The sequence below is a fragment of the Anopheles ziemanni genome, chromosome 2 (genome assembly GCF_943734765.1).
Source record: "Anopheles ziemanni chromosome 2, idAnoZiCoDA_A2_x.2, whole genome shotgun sequence".
In the NCBI taxonomy this organism is placed as follows: Eukaryota; Metazoa; Arthropoda; class Insecta; order Diptera; family Culicidae; genus Anopheles; species Anopheles ziemanni.
Genome location: NC_080705.1, coordinates 20,753,595 through 20,772,455, shown reverse-complemented (window position 1 = coordinate 20,772,455; position 18,861 = coordinate 20,753,595). Strand labels below are relative to the sequence as shown.

Sequence of the window (18,861 nt, the reverse complement as noted above, 5' to 3'; positions counted from 1 at the left end):
CTATAAAAATTAAAATACTAAATCATTTATCAATACCTGGAACGACATCGAACGATTCTCGACGATTTTGATGTACTTTGAAACGGTCTAAAATATCCTATCGCGTGCTTTTTAATGGCAAGAGAAAACAACCAACCGACGAAGCGTTCGACCGTGCGGATAATCTAAAATTATTCCTTCGATTTGCCTGCAACATTTTAATTCGATTGAATGCTCCTGCCGGCGAGGCGGATCGACCACATTATGCTCTCATCATAAAAGCACCAATGTTGCACGTCGGCCTTTCCAGCGCCGAAAGAGCGCGACACTTATGCTGCTCGCCAGCCATAAACAGCCCAAAGGAGCCGCGAATGTGGCCGAATAATTGCAAGAAAAATACTACTATTAAACGAGAGACTGAGGGACAGGGGTCATTCGTACGTGTGTGTGTGTTGTACGTGTGCATTTAATCAAGTTTCCCGGATTCGACCCCAGGCGGATGGCGCTGGCCTTTTTCGGCTGGCCCGGAAACTCGACACAAGGCTCGGCCTAATTTATGGTAATTCTCTCGGTACATTTTAATCCTTAGTCGTATGCAAATTACGGCACCAAAAAGTCGCCATTCGCGTTCGGCTTGGGGTTGTTCTAAGCGTGTGGCATCGGAAGGCCGGAGGGGCCATTTTGCAACCCATGATGCAAGGCGACTTTCCGCTGGGAAGCATATAGGACACATGGCGAAAGAACGTGCCCGGCAAGTGAGCGAATTTATTTCGGTACATTAAACAATTTGGTGGCGGTTTGGTGAATTTTAACGTAATTGTTGTTTATAGCGGTTTTGGCAACCAACACGACAAGAGCTAGAAATTAGGAGCGAAGAAGCGTACGAGTATGTTTGTGGCTAAAATGGGGCTCAAAGCAAAGATGCCCTGTGTTTCAAATGTTCTAAAGTGATAATTTTAATAACATAAGTTCGGTTTCGTAGCAAACATTTTTAAGAATGTGAAAAATGACTTTTATACTACTTTGTAATCGGAGTTTAGAACAATTTAGTTTTTGTGTTATTTTTAAAATGAAAATAACAAAAGAATAAGTCCTCTTTAATTTATGTTAGTAATTTATTCAATATTGATTGCTAGAAAACATTGAAGGGATCTCAAATCAATTGAAGAGAAGTCAATAAAATATCCTGTACGTAAAACAAACCTGGCATGGGACTGCTAACCATTCAAAAACTGTGAAAATCCAAATCCGGATGTACGAGAAGTTTTTCTCTCTTTCGAAAACAAAATCCAAAGAAAAATCCCCTGCTCTTCCCCAACACCCATAATAATATCAATAATCATAAAAGGCATTTGAAATCCATTAGGGACAAATCTTTTACATTTTATTTGCCCCACACCAGTTCGGGTGTCCTTCTTACAGTTCCGTTTTTTACGCTCGTCATTTGGAGTATTTCTTGTCCCGCAAAAGGTGGATGGCGGTGGATCTTGGGGTGAGGTAATTGAGTGAGCAAGGCGCACGCACGCACGGGCAAATTGCTATCGCTTTGTCATTGACACTCGAAAGGAGTCGAAGCCGAGTCAGACGAACCAAAGAAAAGAAAAACAAACCGAAATCCCCATTTAACCTCACACCGCAAACCTCTAACCTTAATTCTACGACGGATACGCAAGTGATGTGAACGGAGGGTGGGATGGGACAGAGAGACATTGGCAAACATTTGACGATTATTATCACTGTTATCACTGGCATTTGGCCAGGTTCGAGGAAACGCAGGGATATAAGAGACGTGTACGCCATCTCGCCAGCAACCTATTAACCTGATGGGATGAAATCGACGGGAACGGTGAAACGTTTCAAATTCGTTTCATTTCACACGAAAAGAGCATAACAGAGAACAGGTTGTCTCACTCGTTGTTCACGCGCAGGTGGATTGAGTGAGATGGGTGATCGTACTAGCTCCACCCTCACCGGATTGAACCAATGGCGAGAACGGCGAGTGAGAACGAACAATCCACACTCACTGGAGAGAATGAAAACGAAAGCGAAGCGAATGGTCGTAATGGCGTCAATTTCATAGAAGCGATTGCGCAGAATAGCATAACTTTCTGAAGGAACAAACATTGCCATCATTTTACTCCGCACATCGATGCTGGCAAGGATGCTGAAAATATTCCTCCAGAAAATCATGTTTAGTTTCGATTGGCATGTTTCGTATTGTACAAATCATTCCGATAAGTAAGCAGAATTTCGATTTGTTTTCGAAATGCGAGTTACAATATGCCCAGCAAATGGCAATTATTTTTCTTTTTAATCTCTGACAATGCTTAGAAAGCTTTTGTTGATATGCTAACCGTCCAATTAAGTAAAAATAAGTGAAATTCTTTACATAAACTTATACAACATATGAATAAAATAGTAACACAATATGTTAATTAAGAGATCAACCACCGAGAAGGTTCGTCAAATTAAGACTGATTTGTGCCAGGAGAAAATGAACCCATCATTGGTGATTAAATTTACCACTAACTCAATCTATCCACCAACATGATTCGACACTGAAAGGGTTCCGAAAAACATTCCGCCCCAAACCTTCCCCTCCAATTCAGGTGCATCTCAATCCAATCGTCGCCCTTTATCGATGGAATATCGCTCTATTAAGACGAAAAACGACTGTCTCTGCGTTAAGAATGGGAATCGACGGCGTGTTCAAGGGCTACGAGCTCCCGAAACACGTTGTTTCCATTACTTCCGCCTGCGTACCTCGATGATGGAGCGCACGCAAGGAACGCCGAAACGAGCAAAAGCTGTTCATGGGCCATTTGCAGCATATTTCAACTGTCAGAAAGGAAGCCGATGCTCAGGACGGCGGGGTTACGGCGACTTCCAGCGGCCACGGGGTGACGACACCGCACTCAATTTGATTACTTTTTATTATTACGACGATAATCTTTGCACAAACATGCAATCGGGTGAACGTGTTAAAAGGATGCACGACGCACTCCGACACAGCCTGTCGACCTGCTCGCACATACTCGTGCCTGGGCTTCACCTGCTGCTCACTCACACACCCAGCGCAGGACCTTCCTGGGAGGGTGTGACGACGTTCGCAAAGGACATTTCAGCGCTCCCGCCCGGAGATGCATCCGGTGGACTTTGGGATGGAGTTTATTGTCAGTTCGCGGGTCGTCCCGATTGGACCTGTTCCGGTTGTGCTTCCGCCAGTGCCATTTGAGAACATTCGCTGCAATTGCGTAAAACGTTGTGATTAAACATTCTGGTATACAAATCGAGGATAGAAAAATTTTACCGAAATCGAAAGAGTTCGCTACGGTCAATGCGAAAAACCTGCGGAAAACTATCAACAATTCAACGAAAAGTGCAAAGGTGGGCGAAACGAACGCAACTTTTCCGGCCAATATTTCCACCGTAGAAAACCTGGCACACGGTCAGCTGTCAGCAATAGTGCAGTGACAAACTAGAGCCATTTTTGTGCAACCATAAGGATAATGATTTAGCGCAGTGCATGGGGAAAGTTTTCTAAACGATCGTTGTGAAAAATGACCCTCTGTTTTTGTGAAAAGTGATAAGAAAGAAAGAAGATAAGTTGTTAACGATGGGTTTGGAACTGCATGCGTGTTGGAAAAATAAATGTTTTGAATCATAAAACAGTTGTGGTCGGATATTTATTACAACCAAGACACCAAATATGCTTGTAAGTATGATTATTAAAATAAGTGCTATCGGGCATAAAAAATAGTACTTAAAGCAACAAAAAGGACAAAATTTTAACTACGATGCTTTTAAAATGATTGCAAATTTGATCTGAGAAACGTTGGAAAGGAAAATTTTAAAATACGAAATCAACATTTGAAATGATATTCTTTGTATCCAAACTAAAAATAAGTTTCATACCTGTTCAACATGTTTTGGGTTGTGTATCGTTATTCCGATGAAAAATAAGTAAGACATTGAAATGTACTCTATGATCAGATCAATAAAAAGACCATAACCTAAGAAACACTTTTTCCTCTGCCAAATCATACCTCATGATGGATTGAGCTAAGCGAAATCAAACGAAAATCGATTCCCTAAAACCTGTCCGGCCTTCCAATGCCAATTCCCCAGTCGACACTTGGTCAGTGGCGGACGCCCGTTGTCCAAAGTTCGTGGCCCCTTTGCCTTTTTCCGTACCAGTCGAGCAGTCGGCAGACGTTATTGCGCGGGCGATAATTTAATTTGGTTCGATTTTTCTATTTCCAGAACAATCTACTTGGCGGGCGAAGTAGATTTTTTAGATACGAGTGTTTGTTTGAATGTCGGAGAAGGTTGTGGCACTCCGAATTCGATTTAGGGATCATTGTTTATGGCAGTTCTTTATTTAGTTTCTTTACGTAAGTAATCGATCGGATTGATTCTTTTATCGTCTTTGACTTTCAGGCCCTGGATCGAGCTGTCGTATCGAAAGCAGTGATGCTGAAGTGAACACACGAACTCAAACAAACAGAAATCAGCGAAAATCCTTCGCAACGACTTGGAGGACTTTAGTTTCGGATTACCTTTAATGTCACTCGCAACCACGATGGAACAGTTGGCTCATTTCGTGACGAAATCGTTCGACTTCAACAACAGCCGCGTGTTGGATTTGCTCAACATGACGGCAACGGCCGGTCCTACACCTACCCACCACCACCCCAGCTCCCACGAATACGGTGGACGAAGTCTAGGGGTTGGTTCCGACTCGGATGCCCTCTCCAACACCAGCAGCAGCCTGGGTGGCGACCTGGAGGACGAAATCCACTCCCATTCGCTCGAAGTGTCCCACCGGAGGGTCTCAGAACACCATCAGACTGCCGGTCAGGGAAGACCTCCTTCCGTTGATCACGAACAGCCTCGGAACGTTCCGGATGAGGACGAGGAAACGATCGATATCGAGATCACGGACCTTTCGTACAGCAACGGGGTGTCGGGTGTGAGTGAGAGCGTGGTGCAAAGTGTGGATGTGGTCGGTGTTCCGTCGGAACTGTCGCACACGTCGATAGCGGCGGCAATGGCGGCCAACCAGTCCCTGCTCGGAATCGAACCGCCCGCGTCCTTTGTGACAAGTGTCAGTGGAAGTGGCAGCAACAGTAATAGCAGTGTTAGTGTAAATCCGGCCCCGGTGGAAACGTCCTCCAGTGAGCCTTCTAGTGAACAGGTGTCGGTGGTTGGACCTTCGCTTCTTTTGCTCACCGGTTCGTCCACCGCCACCACCACCAACAACAATGAAAGTAGCGCCGCGAATCGAAACGAAATCAGTGTTATCCGTAAGTTTGACAATAATAAAAATCCTACGCACGACGAACGGTGCGTTGTGTCGTGCGATCCTGGAAGTGGTACTAACGGAACCAAACGCAACACCGGCAGTGGCCACAACAACACGCACACAAAAACTACCACCAAAAGACACGTGCCGAGAAATTGGCTCATTGCCGATCTGGTGGATGAGAAAACGGATGGTAAGTGGTTGAGTGTACTTCTAGAGGGTGGAAGACAATCTTAGGGGACTTGTTCAGTCGAGTTAAAATTTGTATTTGTATCTGTTGTTTTGACTCAAGTTATTTGATTCAAACGTGTTGTACTAAATTGTTCTATTTTCGTAGAAAAATATATAGTTTTGTGAAAACAAAACGGCTAGTAATGATTTTGTTTTGACAATTTGGCGTATCCAATGGCAATAATAGAATCTCCAGAAATTGAATTAGAACACCATATATTGTAATTCAATTGTTTATGAAAAGATTATTTCAAACCAATATAATTTTCTGATAAACTAACAAAACATATGCAGATTTGAAATATACACAATTTATTGAACATTTCCTTTGTATTTCAAATCTATGAAATCAATTAAATAAAGCCTTTGTATATTTTAGTGTACTGAATCTATCAAATTAGACACTCTTTACATAAAAAAGTGTCTAATCATTGCATTTTTTGTAGTCTCATGTTTTTTTTTAAATTTATGTTAAACCTTTGTTTTTGGTTCGTAGTTAATATGGGTCATTGCATCCAGAAATATCATTCTTAAGTGCTAATAGTTTTTCCACTCTCCAACTACAATAATAAAAAAACTCTTCAACCTTTTCAACTACAAACCTCTTCTGCCAAAACTGTTGTAATTACTAATACGAGCTCGGAGTTGTTGTAAAATATGTTTTGTCAAATAACAATTATAATCTTATGTAAAAAACCAATTAATTGATATGACACTGTAAAAACCAAATATAAACAGAAAACAAAACACGTTCGCATTACTTAACATTCCAGAGAATCCAAAAGAAGACGTTGCCTTAAATCTGGTGCGTGCGGAAAGTGACCCAAAGCAGACGAAGATTTCCAACGGACTCGATGGCCACGCCGGCCAGCAAGTCGTCCGCCCCAAACCCGCCTCGGAGCTGCTCAAACAAAGTGTCGATCTCGTCAACGGGCATCACTATTCGAATCCATCCTCCGTGACGAGCCACCCGGGAGTATTAGCCGACGGTGAATCCGATACAGGTAATTTAGCCATCTTTTGTCCCTTTTATTTATCCGTTATGGGACGCATTAGAAAGTAATCAAACAAATTAACCCCACCAAAACAGGAGCATTTTTTTTAAAGAAAGGGTAAAATAGGTCTGCTGGTGTTGATCCCACCATCATGCTTGCATTGGGAGTAATAAATATTGCCTTTTTGGTAATCCCGGATTGGGAAGGTCTATCAATTAGTTTTCGACGACTTAAAACTTGAACCAGGCGAAGGAACGAGGAGTCAGAAGGAAAAAAGGCATGAAACAAAAGCGGAAAACGTTCTTTCGCTAAATGTTAAGCTGTCAATTTATTTAACTTTACACCATCAATTGTCGTTCGCTTGAGGCACTCAGGCTGAGGTGCTTGGGAAGAAAACATGGCGTCAATAGCCGGGATCCCAAAGGAAGCCTCCTTTTTCGCCGGAAGCGGTAAACGATTCCAAGCAGGCGAGGTTAATCAAACTGATACCGAACATAGGCGAGACGGAGCGAGCGATAGCTGGCGTCCCTTTTCCTATCGCCATGGAAATACCACCCGGCACCCTTTATTAGTCGGCTTCCACAAGTTTCCTATTTACATTTCATTATCCTCCACGAGCAGGGTTTGCAAGCTCAAAGCTGGAAAGCGGAGGACGGGACCGGATTAAGAAAGGGGTTGAGTGAATGATCATTTATTTGTCGGAACGTCGTAAGCCGCCTTTTAATGGCGAAACCGGGAATGTGTAAGCGTTTATCCTTTTGCCCTCCGGCAGATCCGGGCAAAGGAGGTACGCGCGATACTTTTGCACGACTTTGGCGCACAAAGCGGGCCCGTTTGTGTTAATTAATTAATTGGTTGTACCGTAAGGACGACGATGACTTAATTAAATGGCTGTTTCTTGAAGATTTCCTTCCCCAATTTCCCTTCGGTCTGGGGAAGAAATCTCACCGTGGATTATGAGCAAACTCTCTGCTGCGTCGAGCAACTAATTGGAGAGCAATTTCTTCGACAGAAAGCTTACAGAAATGGGCGAAGTAAACGTCGTCAACGAGGTGTTTTTGCGCTGATGAATGTTGTAAGTTTCTGGTGATGGTGCAAAAGCAATCAGTTGACAAAAAAGAACATCAGTTCTGAGGACTAATGTTGTTTGCTTTAATTAACTATAAACTGTTTCACAAGTAGGTTTTTGTTTAACCATTTACCGCTCGTTAGCAGAAAGAGTAAGAAGAAAGCCTTACTTAAGCTATGTCACATTAAACTATGCCAAATTAATTTTTACTTTCAATAGGGAATATAATTATGTTAATGTTTACAATAAAATAAAATTATTTATATGTTTTTACGAAATTCTTCTGGTTCGCGCTGCGTTCTGATCCATTCACCTCAACTATATATAGCTTAGATATGAAATCCAATCAGTTCAAAATATTTCATTTCGTCAGGGAACAGTATGAATTGTCAAATAAACATTTTTTTAAACTCTTTTAAATGTTTATTTTAAAAAAACGGTTTCCTTTGCATTGTCAAATGGGTTTCATTTGATATTTAACATCATTAAAACACTTCGTTGTAAAATTTTAGTCGCGCTCCGCATGTAGTGACGTTTAATTTCATCGCTCGACAATAAAATATGTCCTGCACTACTTTATCATTTTAAAATTAAAAAACAACACACAATTCAAGTGCTTCCGAAACGCATAATTCATCCCGACAAAGCGTGATCATGCTGCAGCAAGAGGCTGGCGCAGCATAAACAATTGGCGCCGCACGATTTTCCCGATGCAGCAAAACTCATTACGCCCAGTTTCACGAACTGTAGGAAGGAAAAGCGGTTGGCCAGATGAACACCACGACGGTTTGTCTGCGACCCCGTAGTGTTCTATTTTCAATCGAGCTTCCACACGCTGATTTGCATCTTAATCTTAAGTGCCGGAAAATACCGAAACAACCGTGGGGATTGCTTTTTTCCAATCCGAGGTAATATAACCTGGTTGAGTTTTCGCGGGTGAACGTAAAAAGGAAACCCAGTCAGTCGTATAGTTTCCCACCCAAAAGGGCGCTACGAGCGGTTTCTTTTTTCTCACTCACTTTTTTCAAAGCAATCTCGCTCCGTTTTGCTTGATTCTTTTTTCCCTCCCTCCTTTGACTGGTAAACATACAAAACACATAACAATAAAAGTAAGTGGAAAAAGATAACGCGAAACTGCCTCTCGCAAGTGGCGGAAAATACACGTGGAAAACCTCGATAGAAACGGGGGTGGAAAATCGCACGGAAGAACCTTCGCCTTCGTACCTTTCGGCGCACACTTGAACGACGCGCCGAAGTTCTGTTATTAAGTTCTGCGTAAAATAACCGTACTTCATCGCCAGTGGTCGACGGAAGTTCATCTTCGCACCCCCTCGGGGGAAGTTTTCCTCCCGCCGTCCAACGAAAAGCGAGCCCTCCACTACTACCAGTGTTGTTACGTGTTTGGCGGGTGGTAAAAACTTTAGACTATTATTGTGTTAAATTGATATAAATTGCATTACAAATAATCATGAATAAAAGATTGCGCTGCCCTTCGGTTCGTCCTTTTTTGCGTCCGGATCTGGAAGAGAGAGAGAGTGCTAAAAAAGGGGAAAAGGGATGTCGAGCACGCGTTGTCGGAGTTTAATCTTCCACCCCTCCCGGGGTGGCTTTAGTATTTTCTTCCTTCTTCCGGTTTCTATATCACCCCGCGCTCTCTGGGGTGAGTGAGGTGAGGTGATTGAGGTGATTGAGGTGCCCTCGAGAACGAGGAAGTTGAAAGGTTAGATTAAATTCCGCACCAGTTTATATATGAACCAAAGTGAGTGATAAGGAAGCTTTGAACGAATTTGGATGTAACAGGTCGAGGAAAAATTTGTTTTGCTGAAATTTTGTTAAAGCTGAAAGATTTTTATGTTGTGAAAGTATTTGATATGAATCGAAGTCCTTAAGTTCTTGTGGATGTGTTCCCTCTTCTGATTGATTATAGTAAAGGAACAGCGGAGAATTAAAGTGAAAAATGATGTTACTCATTCTTGTCGAAACATGGCCATAAGAAAGCCGATCATTTGTGGACAGGGTTAGGATAGTTGACATCATTAATCATTTTTACAGTAGGGAAAATGTTCTTCCAGTGCGACAATTACTTTCCCGTATTACTAAGGGTGATTATCGCGCTCATCGCTTTTCTATTTCGGCACAGAAACGCCACGGCCAACACCACGAGAGACGCTAACCCCCGACCAGGACGACTCGAGCGCGGACCGACCGGGAACGACGGGTCCGCCGGCGGCCGACGAACGGATAAAGGTCCCACCGGAACCGGGTCACGGCGCCAACGGCCACGGACCGCTGTCGGCGCTCAGCAACAACAAGCAGCGCCGCTCGCGGACCAACTTCACGCTGGAGCAGCTGAACGAACTCGAGCGGCTCTTCGAGGAAACGCACTATCCGGACGCGTTCATGCGGGAAGAGCTGAGCCAGCGGTTGGGACTGAGTGAGGCCCGGGTGCAGGTAAGCCCGTGTCCGCGTTGACGCATAAAAATTCATCGGTTTGCGATCGATTTATACAACCTGTTCTACCTCCCTCGAGGGACCGACCGGCCTTTAGCTCCGACGTTGGTGTTCGAAAATCACTTAGGCAAATTGAAAGGATTGCTTATGGCTTTTGGGTCGTTCCTTCTTTTTGGATGATGATTTGAATGCGACCGACATTGATCCCTTCCAAGGCTCTCCTCTAAACGGCAGTAAAGTTAACTGAATTATCGGATTTTCGCGAGCCATGTGTTGGTCAGCTTTTTTTGCCTTTCACTTGGGTGTTTTTTTCGTTCGATTTAAAAGAAAAGAACCTTTCACATGGAGGAAGAGTTTTGATAATCAAATGAGTTAAATTTAGAAATCTATAAACCACTGTATCTTGCATTTCATTTGAGGTGATTGTTCATTGAAAATATTAGAGTTTTTATTATTAAATTCATCTCTAATGAAATACTTCAAATGGAAGCACTAAAATACTTTTCAATGGTGAAGATAGGTTCATCCAATTTAAAACTACATTTTTAAATCAACACACTAGTTAAAGTCTTCAATTTCCGGAACTGACGCAATCAGCCTCGAAGCATGGCTACTCTTAATCTACTACATATTTTAGCTTTTTTTTATGTATGGATTTCTATGTACACCTAAAACTCGACCAATATAGAACCGTCGCTTCTGAAACTTTTCACACATTAAGTTTAAGTACTGCAGATGTTGTTGAAGGTTTGTTTGATCACTATTTTTTGATAAAATCGTCTAAATTTTACAATTTAAACTCAGTTTTACTAACACAAACATAACAAGCATGTAAACAAATGTCAAGGTGTATCTACCATAGTTACACTAAGGTTTATACATCGCGGGGAAATTGATGAAATATCAAAAATTTTAAATATGTCGTTATTGTAACTATTAAATTCAAACATATCTTTCAAGTATTAGTTAAAATCATAATTCTTTTCTCAATTCCTTCTTCACCGCACAACGCCGGGGCGTCAAGCTAGTTACCCATATTTCTACGATCGATCTCAAACAAACATTAATTCTCGGAAAGAAAACAAATAAACAACCCACGGAGCCGATTGCGTCACCCCACATTTTCTTTTGGTCTCGCTTATCATGATCCATCGTTCGCAGATTGAAGGCTAATGCTTAATCGATTAAGATATATCTCCAAGCCACTTGTCTCTTTCCCCTTCTCTCGAGAACTAAAGGCATGCTCCCAGCCTCTTTCCCGGCCGAGAAGAAAAAAAGTCGTGTGTGCGAAAAGTGGCATTTAATTAAATTAATTTGCTCACCATTAGCTGGCGAATTTGCTCGTTGCGTCAATCGGACATTAATTTTCCACTAATTGATTGGATTTCCCTCCACTGTGCAGAGGCTTACTCTGGTGGTTTGTTTCATTCTGCTAGGATTTTGCTTGCCGAGATTGAAGAGGCTTTTGGTATAGTGCTCGTCTCTCTTATCTTCATTTTGGGAAGCGCCGTTTTAAAAACATTATCGAACGGTTATTTATGACCCAGTGATGAAATAGCTAGACTTTGAACATTTTCATGAGTGTTTGTATGTTTTTCTTCATTGTCGTTGCACTAACAACAACCAACGCAGGAACCTCTTGGCCTTACATGGATCTAGTGTTTCTGAGGATTAAGTATGATTTCCTTTCTCTTAAAGTGGATATCAAGAAGCAGTGCGTTAATGCACAGTTTTCCCTCTCTCATTTAAACGGCAAACTCCCAGGCGCAATTCCTTTCCCCGTTTTGTCCCTTCACCATTCGCACCGATTTGTATCAATTTCACTCAAGATGGTCGTTAAATTAGCCGTGAGTTATGGACCGGTGGGAATCATAATTTGTTTCCCCTTCTTGTTTCCTTTCCGTGGAACCTTTGTAGTTACTGTTTGTTTGGATTTTACCCGACATACGACGCTGTCAAGATTTATGTTGACCACCGAAGAAACCGGGAAGGAAACACTCCCGGTAGCCAGGGTGCGGGGTTAATTGAATTTTTTGGCGCAAAAGTCAGTGCGGAAAAGTTTCACATTTTTCTCCTTCTCTTCGTTAATTCAGCAACCGGCTTGGGGAAGAAGAAGTTTGTTGTTTTGACCTCCAAAAAGCAGCATTGCTCGACCAGATGCTAGTAGTCTTTCTTGCTCCTGCTTCCATGGAGTTGGAAGGAAAGTTTCGTCCACTCATCGGAAACTATCTGCCATAATTCATAAACATAACCGTTGTCTAGTCTATGTTACACCTTCTGTAATGTTAGTTTACGACCGTATTTATATAACATTTTGCTTTTCTTTTACACACAAAACCAGGTTTGGTTCCAGAATCGGAGAGCAAAGTGTAGGAAGCACGAAAATCAACTACACAAAGGTAAGTACAAGTTATTATTTTCAAAAGTGGTGGTTCATACAGAGGCGGATCTACCTATGAGCGGACTGAGCGGCCGCGGGGGGCCCCGAGCTTAAGGGGGCCCCGTGATGAAATCCTCAGATCGCAAAAGTAACTACCGATTTTATTCACTCCGATTCTCGCAGTGCTATGCATACTTTGATAAAAGTTATTACAGATGCACTTCGATATTGCTTAACCATTGTTAATTTTCACCTAAAGCCTTGGCAGAATATGTTTTCATGAATCTTCTTTCTCATCTAATAATGTCCCTTTGACTTAAAATGCTCGCAATTTACGGTCCACCAGCAAAATGCACTGTTATCCTTTTAAAATGGTTTCCTCATCGCTGTTAAAATTGATTTTAATTGATTAAAGATTTAATAATTTGAGGTCGATTTTAAATTCCAGATAATGAAGATTTGACGTCTGATTTCTTAAAATAAGCCAATTGTGCGAAAAGGAATGCGAAAATTTATTAATTTTAGATTCTTTGAATTAATATTTACTATAAAATATGTGACGAAGTTATGGGTAGTAACGAAAAGATGTGAAGAATTTTTGCCTATAAAAAATCATGGAGACTATATGCTGAAAATATGTATAAAGGATTGCAAGCTGTTGTAAAATATAAGTCCAATTTTGGCCATAGGTATAGACACATTTTGAGCAATGGAAATGTCTGGAGGGCCCCGATTATCCAACCGCTTGGGGCCCCGGAATGGATTGATCCGCTTCTGGGTTCATAAATCATGGAAGATTTTAAAACATTTGAAATTATTCTCCGATGGAGCGAAATGGCGGCGGTAATAATATAGTAGTATATATGTAGTGTCTTACCAACCTATCGATACCAACTTCGAAACATTAGCTTCTAATTGGCCATTTATCGAGCTCCCGAGAGACATTCGTTCGCTTGACTACACAAACAACACGTTCATAAACGAACTCATAAATTATGCATCCTGACAATGCAATGCCTCACCTCCACACCACAGATGCATAAATGTGCATAAGCCCCTTCAAACGCCCTCTACTTTCCACACCGACCAATGGCAAACGCCTCTGCCATGGCAGTCCAGCTCGTTGATAATATATCGGAAGCTGTATTTTAATTTTCCCTTCCGCCCGATTGGAGATTTATTAAAAACGCAAAACCAACCGGAAATCTATAGCGCCATGATTCAATTTGTGCAAAGGCGTTAGATACGAGCCTCGGGCGATTGGGTGAGTTTTTTTTATTGATTTTTTTACGAGCATAGTTAATGTTTATTGAATAGGAAATGGTACCGATCCGAAGCCGCAGGGAAACGAACGAATCCGGAGGGCGAGAGGAACACGATGCGCTTAAATTTGATCAAATAATTTGTATTGATTTATGTTTATGCCCCTCGATACGGCACATACGGTTCACACGTAGTTCGAATGAAAATGAAAATAAATTCATATTTAAATTTAAAGGAATTTATCAGAGCGTTTTGCAGTGCACATCTCTAGAAACACAAGATCCTCAGTTGAGTATTGATTTTTCCTAGAAATTTTTGCTGCGTCCGGATTTTAAAGATTTTCTTTTGTGCAAAGCAATTTTTAACCCCTTTTCCCTTGTTTTTCCTCCTGCTGTGAAGAAAACTCTCGTGCCATAAACAATCATATTTATGTACGTATAAAGACATCTGTTTCTTTGCCTGCTGAAAGAATCAGCCATGGTCAGCCAAATTTGTGGAAAATGTTCAAACCAAATTGAAAGCTCATACATCTCCCGATATTCTCCGCCACACCATTGAAACAAATTGAGTCTCGATGTGGATATGCTTTATCAAAACTGACACGTTTTGCTACTCTGGAATTTTCGATTGAAATTTCACTTCTCGGACACTCGATTAAAAATAATTTGAAATGAAGTATGATTTATTCACACAGACTATTCGTAATTTCACTGCTCATTAAAATTCAACCTTTGATGAAAAGTGTTCTCAAATTTAATTTATTAATTTTATAATGTAATTTTTCCCTTACCGGTGCGATGAAAAATCCGACAAACCACCGAAAGTACACATTCGCAGCGCAATTGCTTGTAAACCGCCGGCGAACATAAGCCGCTGCGTTATGCGTGAATTTTAATCAGATTGTACAAATTTAATCAAATTATAACCACCCGCTTTCGTAGGAGCAGTTTTCCAAAGGAACCCATCTGACCATTTCCAACACCTCCCGGTTCAGCAGACGACGGCCATGTGATGGATGTGTTTTATCGGGCTGCCCGCTTGTTGTACGCCTAATGCCCCAACATCCCTAAGGGGTGCCAAAGTTTGTGAACCCGCTCCGGTTCGGAATGTGGCCATGAAAATCCGAACGCCACTGTTTGTGCCCACCCCTCCGACCTGGGTTGGTGCTGGGGTGCTAAAGTCAATTAATGTTATTGAATTCGTCGCTTCAATCACAGCATAAACACTCAATTATCGGATAAACATGGCTCGCAACCAAACCCAATACAGAAATACACCCGCTCCTAAAGAAAGGAGGAACAAGTGAAAAAATCCCGCACCCTTTTCTTCGCGCCTGGTGTTCGTTTATTGTTCGGCCCCTATTTTTCTCCGGTTGCATGGAATCGTTTAACCCCTGATTTGTATCCGATTTTCCACCATCAACGGTAAGGCACGCTTGCGCCTCGCTTCGGTCGATGAATTTCCTTATGCTGGGTGTAGCCGGGCAAACGGAATGCCGGAAGGGGATGTGAAGGAGCGAACGGACCACGAGACAATCGAAACAAATCGCACGACACTTGAAACAGTACACACGCACACACAGAGGCACACTGGGGAGGACAGTTTTCCCGGTGCTTTGCCGAAACCGCACCGGAGAAAAGGACAGCCCGGCTTGATTTACTTCCCGAGAGTGGCGTTATTTATTGCTCTGGGAATAAGTGTCCGGGGACCCGTTGCAGGCACACGAAGATGGAATGGAATTGGATAGATTCATTGCGTTCGGGAGTTTTTGTTGTTTCTTTTTTCCAATGTGGCATGTATAAGACGTTATGTATGCAGTGTGCAACGGAAGTGAGGTAAAAGAAGGATAGAAAATATCCCTTACTTTTGGAGCAACAAATTTGCGAAGTTCAGATTTACCCAAACGTAACAAAACGCTCGCGAATTTTTGGATCTTTTGCAAACGTAATGCACTTGGAATGAAACCTTTGTCATTGAATGCAATTCAGTTTAAAAATCCTTTCAGCATCGCAGAAGCATCTGCACCGGAAAATGCTTATTCAAACTCTCTAGAAAATAAAAAGATTTTGATTTAAAATTTAATTTAATTTATGATAGGAAATAGAGGGCGGAAAAATGAAACAAAATTGGAAATCTTCAATATTTTAAAGTATTCGAATGTCGCTTATTTGAAAAAAAACGTACAGTTTTCGATAAATCTAAACTCTTCTTACAATAAATTGAGGCACAGGGAAGAAGCGGTCGACAGCTTGTCTTTGAACTGCATCACAACCGGTGCCGGTATGTTCCTATTTAAACGGTTACCATAATCAAACAACGACGACATCACGTCCGATGAGTCGGCACAGCGGCCTCGGTGTATACCTGGTGTGTGCAGGACACGAGTTTCGAGCCGGAATCGAATCGAATCCAAGGAGCACGTAGCAAAACTGGCACAAATTAGCGTTCGGCTTTGTGATCTCGAGGAAGAAGGGGATCCGGGGATAGAAGTTAACCGCTCCCTTTAGCCCTTTTTTACACTGGAGTACATATGCACACAAACACCGCCTCGCTGGGTGGGAAGGGGCAATCCGAACGTTGGGCACTTGTTTGCGCAGCCAAATTGGCAGACAAACAGAGTGTAAACACCGGGCTTTCCCGGCAGAGGAAATAATACATGCAAATTCAAATTATGCACCACCACCGGAGTTTGATTCCGACCGGGGTTTGTTTCTGTTCTAGGGCTTCCTCTTTCATTGATGTTGTGGAACAGTCGGCTGAACACCGCTTCCGAATAAGTCGGCCACACGTTTGAAAGCCCAAATTGTTTGATTTTACGTTGACAAATTACACCGGCACGTTCTGCAACGAATTCCTGCTCGACATCCCGGCCTTCCTGCTCGACGGAACCACAAGCAACAGCAGTTTTGGTGCTATTTTCCTGCAACCACAGGATAGGTGCACATTTTCCGCGCGGAACTACACGATACACGCGGTGCTTAATTTCGTGCTTCGGATCACGGAAATCCGCGCCATCGAAACATCGTCCTTTGCGGCCATCATCATACGTCAACACGGCAACAACACTAACCGTCCCCGTTGCCAACCTTGTTTTGTTGTACAAATACTGTCGAACGTGACGTGCATAAGACGAGTGAGTAAGGGGGGCGAGAGATTGGAAAAATTCCGTTGCCAGGAAGGATACTTTCACCACTCCGGGGCTCAAAAAAAAAGGATCACGATCATCTCGGCTCGATGTCGAACCGGTACTTTTTTAGAAGGCGATGTTATGTTATGTTATGTTATTATTACCGCTGCTATTCGTCCTTTTGCCACGAGACCGAATGCGAATGATTTTATTTTCAAATCAAGCCACCAACCGGCTCCTTTACCCTCCCCCGTGTGGGAACCGCCCTCCCGCAGCCGAGTCGGCAATAAATACAACACGAAATGATAATTTAATAAACTGTCTGACGACCAAACAGTGCTGAGACTGAGGGAAGGTTTTTTATCATTTCTTCTTTCTCTCTTTATCTCGTTTATGGTTGGTGAGCCTTATCTTCGTATCCTTTTGCACACCGATATCCTGTTGCGTGTTGTTGCGGGCTGGCGTGGCAACGTAGGGGAAACGGAGCACCGAGACAGTCGTAGTCTCGGATTTATGGGATTACATCAACTGTAATCACATAATTGAATTAGCTTGCCGAATCTTCGCCCTGCCCCCTGGCCCACCGCCCTTCCCGGGACCGGTAGATCCAAATCAAGTGGAAAGATAAAGTTAAGGGCGAGATATGATCATAAAACGGAAACGCCGGGCTGGCTTGATGCTGGCGGAAGCGAGGGGTTGGAAGAGACAGTCACTTGTGTTGGTAAAAAACACGATAAAAAAGCCGTGTGCCTCAATCTTGATCACCCTACGAGGAGACACAAGAGTTTTTCTCTAGTATTTACTTGAAAATGGTACCACGAGATAGATTTTTAAATTCATGATACGGTAAATATGTTGGTAATTCCGTAAAAACGACGTTTTTCTCGACGTCTCTTGTCGAAATCAAATATAAACTATTTTTCTAACAACTGAAAAATAAATAAATTATCAAGCAACGCAGTATGTTTATTTTACTTTTTTTTTGCAAATATTTACTTTAAAAATAAAAACGAAGTCTATTTTTACTGCCAAACTATGATGCAGACAGAACACCTCAAATACTAAAAACAAACCAAAATCTCCTAAGATCAGTAAAACCTCTCGTGAAATCGATACGAGAAACATGTTCTCTTTCAATTTGCTGAATCACATTTTTCACCCCCTGGCCTGGGCATATGGCAAAGACGGGAAAGTCATGTGCCCGAATAACAAACAGATCCCCAAATACCAGGCACCGGTCACCGAAATGATCCCAGGAAGTTGAATTTAGTTGGCTATCATTCAAACGGATCCTTCCATAAATCTTACGCCAGCTGACCATTCTCGAGTTTGGCTTACACCTCTTGACCTTCTTTCCCACCCACAGGCATCATCCTATCGAGCCACAGTCCACCCGTCACGACCCCGCTGGAACCGTGCCGAATAGCACCGTACGTGAACGTTCCTTCGCTGCGAGCCAGCTCGGGTGCCCCTCCGGGAGGACACTCGACCGGCCCTGGAGGTCCACCGGCTTCGTCCAACTCTTCCGGAGCGGCAGCAGCAGCGGCGGCAGCGGCGGCGGCGGCTGCAGCTGCCGCTGCGGCCAACCATCCCTTTCCCGGTGCGGCCTTCTCTGCCTTCGATTCGGCGTTCATTTCGGCCGCTGCCCATCAGGTAAGCCGACGGCATTTCCCCCCAGAATCCTTGAATGAGCCTTACAGGGAGGTTCTCAACTGCTTGGTATTGTTTCTCCCGTTGCAGTACGCGGCGGCCCTGAGCTCCGGCAGTGTACCGGCGAGCCTTTTCTCACTTTCCCAGTATCGGCAAGGACTAGCGGCGGCCACCGCCACCCTGCCCGTGTTTACCGTCGCCCACGACAAGAACTCGAGCATCGTCGATCTGCGGCTGAAGGCGGAAAAGCACAAGGAGAATCAGAAGAAAATTGTACATAATGTGCCCTCCTAATGATCGCCGCGCGGATCGTAATTGCTTCGCCCTAAAGGTCGCGGTTTTGCCTCCCGAAACGATGCTGGTGTCATTGCGCTCGAGGAATAACCTTTAAACCCACACACATACACGGGG

General features: G+C 43.0%; 1 protein-coding gene across 1 annotated transcript; it reads left to right on the top strand.

Moving 5' to 3' along the window:
* The first annotated feature begins 4,561 nt into the window (after window positions 1-4,561).
* On the top strand, window positions 4,562-18,744 carry LOC131293155 (uncharacterized). Its single transcript, XM_058321234.1, has 6 exons — window positions 4,562-5,477; window positions 6,289-6,519; window positions 9,720-10,030; window positions 12,372-12,429; window positions 18,167-18,453; window positions 18,541-18,744. Exons 1-6 carry the CDS (start codon window positions 4,562-4,564, stop codon window positions 18,742-18,744), a joined length of 2,007 nt encoding a protein of 668 aa, XP_058177217.1.
* The last annotated feature ends 117 nt before the right edge of the window (window positions 18,745-18,861 follow it).